At 42.0% G+C, this 8977-nt stretch overlaps 2 protein-coding genes across 2 annotated transcripts in view; one reads left to right on the top strand and one right to left on the bottom strand.

Annotated features, from left to right (window-relative positions):
* LOC130205671 (cilia- and flagella-associated protein 44) overlaps positions 1-1778 on the top strand; it is a 37149-nt gene extending 35371 nt beyond the window's left edge. The window contains 1 exon segment of the mRNA XM_056433171.1: positions 1367-1778. Within this exon segment, the coding sequence (XP_056289146.1) occupies positions 1367-1666 (300 nt within the window). The 3' untranslated portion in view covers positions 1667-1778.
* A 1375-nt stretch (positions 1779-3153) lies between these two features.
* Positions 3154-4593, bottom strand: brcc3 (BRCA1/BRCA2-containing complex, subunit 3). Its single transcript, XM_056433007.1, has one exon. The coding sequence runs from the start codon at positions 4525-4527 to the stop codon at positions 3727-3729; it is 801 nt and encodes a 266-aa protein (XP_056288982.1). The 5' UTR covers positions 4528-4593; the 3' UTR covers positions 3154-3726.
* Between the last annotated feature and the right edge of the window lie 4384 nt (positions 4594-8977).

Here is an 8977-nt window from a genome sequence, read left to right on the forward strand (position 1 = left end):
TATTTACTAACATATTTGACCCTTTGGGTTCAATTTGACGCCAGCAATTAAAACCTCCAGAAAATTATTAGAATTAATATTGTTTTCCAAGTTTAAGTGTGAGGCACTTTATGTTTGTTGACTACCGAAAGAACACCGACATTAAACATTGAATGGGGTCAAAGTAATCCTAAGGCGGGGGGAGGGTGTAATATTGATTCGGGTCAAAATGACCCTAAGGCAACACAAGGGTTAACAGGACACATGTTCTGGCAGTTGTCACACCTACTGGGATTTCTGTTTGTAACATAAGGTCTATTATTTTCTTCCCTAAATTTAAATAAAAGGGAATCAGTGTTTTTTTCCATAATTTAAAAAGAAAAAATCTACATTTGATGGGAGGTGGTTGTTCCGGGTGATGAACCAGCTTTGGAGCTCTACGGAGCGTTAGTCTCTTTTAGCTCACATGGCATTTTATAAAATATAAATATCAGAAATATATTATAATAAAATATAAATATCGTATAATATAAATCACATATAGTATATATATATATATAAAATATTCTATATATATATATATTAAGTTGAACCTTGTTAGGGTCAAAGTGTGCCTGTTTTTATCCACCTGATTGTGTTTCTTCACCGCAATCCTGTGTCCGTCGTCCAGGTGGTAGTGACGTTCAGCCTGCTCAATTAGTTATCCATGTGTGTCCTGGTGTTCTCATGTTTTATTAATTTTTCCGACAAGTGCTTCATGTCCCATATTCCCATAACTGTTCATATTGGATTTAGAAAATTAATCGGCTCCAGCGCAGACAGCCGGAGAGGACCTGCAGGAAAAGCATATCTTTTGCGCCGATATCCTATTTTACAAATATTCTTGGGTATATTCCATATTTCTAAAACACAAATATTGACAATTTGTATAATTTATAAATATTATTATTAGAATTTTGTAATACTTTTTTTATGGGTCAAGGTGGGTGGGGCCAGGCCCTGTGGCCCTCGATTGGCCAGCCGCCACTGCTCAGAAGCTTCTGACCCAGATATTTAAAGATGCTGCAGGAGCCACTTTGACCCCCAGTGGGATTATATAGTTGTTGAGTGTGAATGCACTTTTGAAGGAGATAAGGTGTGACATGTTTGTGAGTAAGTCCATCTATTATATTTGATATGGAGTTCACAGTAGCATTGAGACATGAAACTCTGTGTTGAGTGTTTGTTGAGGTCTATTTATGACACCGGTTTAAAAACAAGTTAAAATATAAATAATAATCCAATTGGAGCTCACTCTGTAGATTGTGACCATTTAGGGCTGGGGTTATAGTTTGTATCTCTATCTGTACACTGCATGTTTTTTATAATAATCTGTATGTGTATCCAGGGCAGACAGTTCCAGGATAACAGGAGACGTGTGGATCAGGAGGAGATTCGGAGGCTCGTGGGGCTGGTGAAAACCCAATCCCAGCAGGCAGAGGCCCTCAGGAGAGAGATTGGCCTCTTGTCTCGTCAAGGAGGCCACGTCCTCCCCCCAGGCCGGGCCCCGCTGCCACCGCTCGCCCTTTTGCCCACCCTCAGAGGCCGCACCCACACTCGCCTCTTGTCCCGTCAAGGAGGCTGCATCCTTCCGCCCGGCCCGCCCCCACTTACCCCCTTGTCCGCCACACCAGCAAACAAGGATTAAGGGCGTCCGTCCAAACGGCTCAACATCGCCCAGCCAACAGGGAGCTACTTAACTGAGGATAGAAAATAATTTCTTTGGAATTATTGCTACTTTTAGGATTAAAAAATACTTCAGTTAGTTGACTGCTGTGTTTGTTCATAGTTCAAAGCTCTAAAGGATGAGTGTCTGATTTGGTCTTTAAGGCAAGCTACCCATTGGGAGTTTTAAACCTTTTCATACTGTTAAACCCCATGACTTTTTCTTTCATTGTTCTCAGCAAAATAATACAGTTTTACTTTCTATCTTGAAAATAAATGGTCGGCAAATGTAGGGATGCTAAAAGTAGTTAGTTAAATGTCTAGCAGCCTCAAGAAAGCAAACTAGACCCAGGATCACTGTAACTGATCCACTACCTTAACTACGTTTCCGTTCAACAGCTTTGACATCTTAGTTTTAGATCAACTCTCATTTACCCTGCTTCTAATCACTTCTTTGAGTTTTTTCAGTTTGGGTTTCAGACCACTTATAATAACCAAATGGTTCATGATTTACTTCTCTCAGCTGATTTGGGTGAAATCTCCAATCTAAGTGTTCCATTTTACACGCACATACACAAATCATAGGTATTCGTAATCATTTGTCATACCTTTATGATCTTTTTTTGGGGTGCAATAGGCAGTTAATTTATAAATCCCCCTCCTGTGTGGGTGGCATTCAGCTCTATGTTGCTATCAATCTTAATGATCATTCAGTGTTTTCCATTTGTGTCATAACGTAAGCATATACCTTCTGAGTCTGATGGTTGGGATTAAACTGGTTTGATGTCCTCTGAAGGTGTTTTGCATGAAAACACGCAACCCATTGCTGTTTGTGTGTGAAGGACGAGCATGTGTTTGCGCGTGCTTGTCTAATTAGTTTTACAGAGCACCTGGGCCTTTGCTGAGCTTTCTTTGTAAGTGTTTGAATGGAACTGCAAGATACTTTTAGGTGGAGTCCATTTCTTCAAACAACACACTGTAGATAGAGATGAACAACATAATAATAACTGAGGAAGAGATAAAAAAACATTGTTGTTACTTGTAAAGAAGCCATTAAACTAGTCTATTCAACTACATTTCAGAGGGAAACAATTAACTTTTTGGTCCACAGAATTTACAGCTGTATAAGATCTCAGAGCTTCTAACACATAATACAGAAAAGAGAAATTATCTTATAGATGGTCAGAAACGGTTGGGAAGCAATTGACAAAGTGGTTTGATGCCCTATGAAGGTTTTTGCATGACAAAAAGCAACCTTTCGCAAAGCAGTAGATGAGCTTGCCCGGAAAAAACTGCGGTTCCATCTGTCTGGATCTAATGAAGGATCGAGAGCTTATTCCCTGCGGGAACAGCTACTGCATGTATAAAAAAACACTGCGACGAGGAAGATCATAAGCGAACCCATTAACAGCTTCGATCACATTATGGAGGCTACGACTGAATTAGATAGCTAAAAAAATCTACTGTATAATAGTTTATAGTATATTTTAATCATTTTTAAAAAACCAGCAAGTAAGAAAAAATACTTTGAGCAGACTTTAGATCAAGCCAAAACAATGAGTTGATTCATTCATTAGTTGATCAGCAATTTGGTAATACATTGAGCAAAATGGTTCTGATTCAATTTGGTAACCAAAACATTTAGCAAAATAATGGTTCCGATTCAAGTTTCTCCCAAATGTGAGGATTTGGGGTGTTTCTGTTTTTTCATCATTGTAAATTGAGCATCTTTTGTTTGGCCTTATGTTCGAGAAGACTTTGTCATACATGTTATGGCCCAAATGATTAATCGAGGAATGTGAGAAAATACGTGAGTTTATTCGTAAAATCGCGATTTAAATAAGGACATTTCTTGTAAAGATCAAGCATCCACGACTACGATGCCCACTCTTGGTGTCAAGACGATTTTCTTTCATTATTCATATTATGAACACTTTTCGGTTGGTACACAAAACGGAAAAATAACTCAGAACCAGCAAAAAGGGAGGTCCGTTTCCTATTTGTGTGTATCGACAAACCCCCCCAAACAGTTGATAGTAGTCTTCAAACGGTCCTCCCGGCTGACATAGCAGCCAGCTCCCGCAGCAACCTCTCCTTCTCCTGCCGCAGCTCCACGATGCTCTGCTGGTTCTGCTCCAGCCGGTCCTCCAGCCACTGCAGCAGCGGCCCGCTCACCGCAGACATCTGGCTGCACAGGTTCTTGGTGAACACCGAGCCGTTGTGGATCTTGGTGACGGCGTCCAGGTGCGCCAGGCTGTGGATCTTGCGGTAGGTGTCCTGCTCCTCCTGGCATAGGATCCGCGGCAGCTCCACGGCCGACTCCAGGCACACTTTGCCGATGGACTCGCGGGGGACGACGTGGACGGGTATCTCCACCCGCTCGTACTCGGAGCCCTTCTGCGCCTGCACGGACTGAAAGCCCGTGTACAGCACCCGACCCGTCTTGGTGTTCTTGTCCTCGATGAAGCAGGAGAAAATGAGGCCCACAAAACACTGGTCCAGCATCTGGTACATCGCCTGGGTCCTCACGTCGACGTGAGAGGGCCACACGGTAATATGTGGGTGGGAGTGGTACCAGCCGACCACCCGCATCGGCCTGTCGGTCATGTCGGCTAGCCTTTCCGCCTCCGTGGAGGCCGCAGACAGCTGCTCTGGAGAGATCTCCACCCTGTCCTTCCTCTTGTCCGAGCGGCGGAGGATGATGACGGAGTGGATGTGCACGATCCGGGTGGTCTCTACCTCTCCGATGCACAGACCCATCACCTCTTCCTTTTCCGTGCTCAGCGCGTGGTTCATACACACAAGGAAGGCGTCCGACTCAAGGTGGACGGCGCTCACGGCCATTGCGTTTCGCGGAGCGACGGGTTCTCTACTTGGTGCGAAAACGTAAACACGGGAGCAGCGTTTCACTTCCGCGTGTAGGTGTGCAACACAAAAGACATTCCGTATTGATGCAGTCGGTCTATTTCTATCGACAGTAGACAGTTCCGCTTATATATATATATTATATATTATATATATTTGTTTTACAACACCCGAGAGAGAAATAATTTCAGACGCGACTGGGTGTTATACCGTTGGTGAGTTAGGTTATTTCTGTTTCCACCGAGATTCAAATTTAATAAATGAATAAATATAAATTGGTACATGGAATCAATCCAAATAATACGTAAAACAATAAAATATAATTTATAAATGATATAAATATCAAGAATCAAAGTACATCCTATTAGGCCGCACACGTTTTCAAATGAATGAGGCAGAGGTACAAAATCAGGTAACGGTATTTAGGTACATCTTAACACAACCTGCAAACTTTCGGCGAAATTCGCCGTTTTGAATTCAAATAGGTCATCCACGTGAATCGTATAGATCTGAAGAGTTTTTGTTTTGGGGTAGGGGTGGTCAACTGTCCGGCCAGCGTTTATGAGATTGCAGTGAGACACGGAGAAAATGTGATGTGGCGATCTTCGCAATAAAACATATTTGATGGGACGTGTCGAGTCTTGGCCAATCAGCGTTAAGATGTCTACAGCGTCTGGGGGGTTAGTGTTAGCTTGAATGTCAGCCCGCTAAATCTACTGCTGTCATGTTGCACGGTGTACCGATACTAACAAGGTATCAGTAGGTTACTTAAACACGATATGATTTTGCATATTTTTAGAATCGATACTTCATTAAGAGAGCGCGCGATCAGAGCGCACGCACTCCGTGTCATGCTGTCTGACGCTGAGCAGCGCAGTTACAGACTGCGGTCAACTCAGCCTGCACTCGGATCTCGTGGTCAAATCAGCCGACACTTAAATTTGGGTGCACCTATATACTGATGTTCACGGTAAACGCATTCGATCGGGAGCGCGCGAGGGTTTAAAAAAGTTAGCGGAAAGATTCACGTGAAACAGCATCCGGTTTTGCAAAGTAAGTGGAAAGAACCACGTGAAACAACATCCGTTTTTCAAAATAAGTTGTCGACAAACCATACCCTAGCAAGCATATAAAAGTAAACAATGAACTGATTTTGTATCTTTATCCTTTATATATAGATAGATCGTTTCTAAGATTTAGCTTAAATTATGCTAAAATTAAAGCATTTTTACTGTAGCAAGGAAGAGTTTATAAAAATAAAAGTCAGACTTTTGTATGTTAAAAAAAGCACATTTCTGATTATTTGAAGTTCTGTAAATATATTTCCCCAAGAGTTCCAGGAAATGACTGATGCAGATGTGTTCAAGACATATCTGAATTCCCCTACACTGAACATTTTAACGTATCAATTAGGACAATTTTTACAAGAAATCGCTAATTTCTTTAATGTTTGAGTTGCTTTATATATGTTTTTCCTCAGAGTCCCAGGCAACGACTGATGCAGATGTGTTCAGGACATCCCTGACTTCCCCTAGCCTGGCACTCAAACATATTTACTGTCGCAATTAGGAGTTTTTTCAAATTAAAAGTCCTACATTTTTTACGAGAAATGGGTCATTTCTTTAATGTTTGAGGTGCTTTATATATGTTTTTCCTCAGTCTCAGGCAATGACTGATGCAGATTCAATTCAGTTCAATTCAGTTTATTTGTATAGCCCATTTTTACAAATTACAAATTTGTCTCAGAGTGCTTGACAATCTGTACAGACATCCCTGTCCCAAAACCACATAGGATCAGGAAAAACTCCCAAACAACCCTTCACGGGGAAAAAAAGAGAAGAAACCTTCAGGATGTCCCTGACTTCCATTACCCTGGAAATAAAACATATTTACTGTCGCAATTAGTCGATTGAACAGCAGAGTTTTTTCCGATCCATCACATTGTGTTGCTGCTCCATTTCAACCCAAAGAGACATGGAATGTCAAATAGTTTCATTTCTCTGACGAGATAACAACTGAGAACCGTTCCAAACAAAAGTTTAGTTACCTTCCTTCACGTCAGGGTGCTGATCTACAGTGAACGGGGCTTCACTTATCACCGTGTTTGTTACACTCATCTGTACACTGGCAGATCTGCCAAAGAGACAGGAAGCAGGAAATATCTGGACTGTTGGCACTGGCTGTATTTGGGCAGCAGGAAAAGTGGGAGGTGTTATTGCGCTTGCGTCCATTCCAGGAAGAGCAGTTTCAGTGAGGCAGCATGTTTATGTGAAGTGAAGAGTGGTACATCAAGGTGGTCCAACACACTTTGCTGAAAGTAGGCTCCATAATTAAAAATATTTTGAGTTGGTAGAACGGATATCATGCTTTATGTAGGTCAATATAAGAATGGGAGAACTGGGATGAGACCCAGGGGAAAACCCAGGACACACTGGAGGGATTATATCTCCCAGCTGGCATTGGGAACACCTTGGGATCCCCCAGTGTGAGCTGGAAAGTGTTGCTGGTGAGAAGGAAGTCTCGGTCAGCCTGCTGGGTCTGCTGCCTCCACGACCCAACCTAGGATTAAGCGGATGAAAATGGATGGATGGATATATTAGAATATACAAGTTATAACCCAATGTGTTCTGAAATTCTGGTAAAATGTGCCAGTGTTGTTTTGGCTTCAGTGTATGATGTACTTATTAGAGGGCAAAATACTTTTACACGGGATGCTGATTCACCAATGAGAGAGTGCACATGATAAGTTACCTCCCCCTGTTTCATGAAATGCGTCGTTCTTGTAACCTCAGCAAAAGGGGAAAGGTTAGTGCTATTTGTCTTTACTCCCTCCTGGCCTTCAGTTTGGTTGTGCTTCTTTGTCCTGTCTCTTTTTTCACCAACAGGCTGCGCCCTTGGCCTAATATTTATTCCGTGCCAGTTATTATCCTCAATACTTAGGTTTGTGATCTGCAAAACGAATGACTTCCCATCAGCCTCGACTGTAGTGCCATGTAGCTAATGTTACCATGCTAACACAGTTTTTCTAAGACGTTTACTATGGTGACCTTCCCCGGCAAACATCAGCATGTTAGCGTGACAACTTGTGGATGCTAAACATAGCCTCATTGAACCCCTGGCTTGGCTGTAGACTTGTAGCCCCTGTCGGCTGATTGTATTTATGGTCTGTAATGTCCAATGTGACTGCGGGCACTCATCACTAAATCACTTCTGCTGAGACAGCTGCTGGTTACCAGTGTACCACAATTCCCCAATGCATACTCTGGCTGTGCAACAGCTGTCAGGCACAGGAATATGAGCCTTTCAAGACTACAGCCTGCAAAAGCATCAGCCTTCCACTGGTACCTCCATTGTGGCGTAGACAACATTGCTGAGATGTGGATGTTAACATTTTGATTGAACCAAACCCAAAAGGAGTTGTAGGGTACGGTACAAAAAGGCAATTTGTGTGATAAGTAAAAGAAATTGCTGGATGTTGCATTCAGAGTACGTGACAGAAGTTGAGACCCTATTGTTTAAAAAATACCAAACATACTGTCTACTCTTGTCATATACATCAGCAGTTTTTAATCCAGTTCTTCTTTTGTCCAGAATCTTGTTTTAGATTTTTATTCAACAGAAGGCCCTGAATAATCTGGCCAGAGGAACATGACACGCCAAATCCACTCTCATGTCTCCATGGCAACAGGCGGGTAGAAACTTTGATCCTGAAAGCGACACATGCATGATCAAATGGGAATTCACTCAGGCATGCGAACATCGCACACACAGACCGACACACACACACACACACACACACACACACTTATGCAAATGTCAGCTAATAGTCACTATAAACTTGTTAGAACGATGTGCGAATGTCTAGTTCACAGAGTATTTGCTTTGGCACCTCCTATGTTTTTAGAGGCGCTTGGTATCCATGACGAATGAGATGCTGCCAGTGAGATTGACTAAAACAATTCGTGAAGCACAGTATGAAGGTAAATGGTTCAAATTGAAGCAGTGCTTTTCCCACAGAAATAATAGTCAGGAGCAGTAACACACTTGATACACAACACAACAAAGTAAGGGTATTGCTAATCTATTTTAGTCTTATTGTCCTACGAAAAGACAATACATCAACCACGTATGTGTCCTTTGTTACTTTCTGATTTCCCCGTTTGCAACAGGCCATTTAATTCAAACAGAAGAACAAAAAAAGTGTCACAAATATATTGCCAGTGTTAAAACGTTGGAGCATTGTAGTTTTTATCAAACGCTGCACAACAAGGACCAAATAGTGTATTTTGTCATGGAAGTTTTAAGCTGTTCGTGGACTAATACACATTTAGAGCAGAGCACTACATTTGTATTAGTTCACTTTTTCATGACAAAAACAAGACATAATAAGTGTGTGTGTGTGTGTGTGTGTGTGTGTCAGCCAGAGCAG

The sequence above is a fragment of the Pseudoliparis swirei genome, chromosome 15 (genome assembly GCF_029220125.1).
Source record: "Pseudoliparis swirei isolate HS2019 ecotype Mariana Trench chromosome 15, NWPU_hadal_v1, whole genome shotgun sequence".
NCBI lineage: Eukaryota > Metazoa > Chordata > Actinopteri > Perciformes > Liparidae > Pseudoliparis > Pseudoliparis swirei.

Bases quoted from the DNA above. Each gene is read 5' to 3' on its own strand.
- brcc3 (XM_056433007.1), bottom strand. From the start codon at position 4,527: ATGGCCGTGAGCGCCGTCCACCTTGAGTCGGACGCCTTCCTTGTGTGT.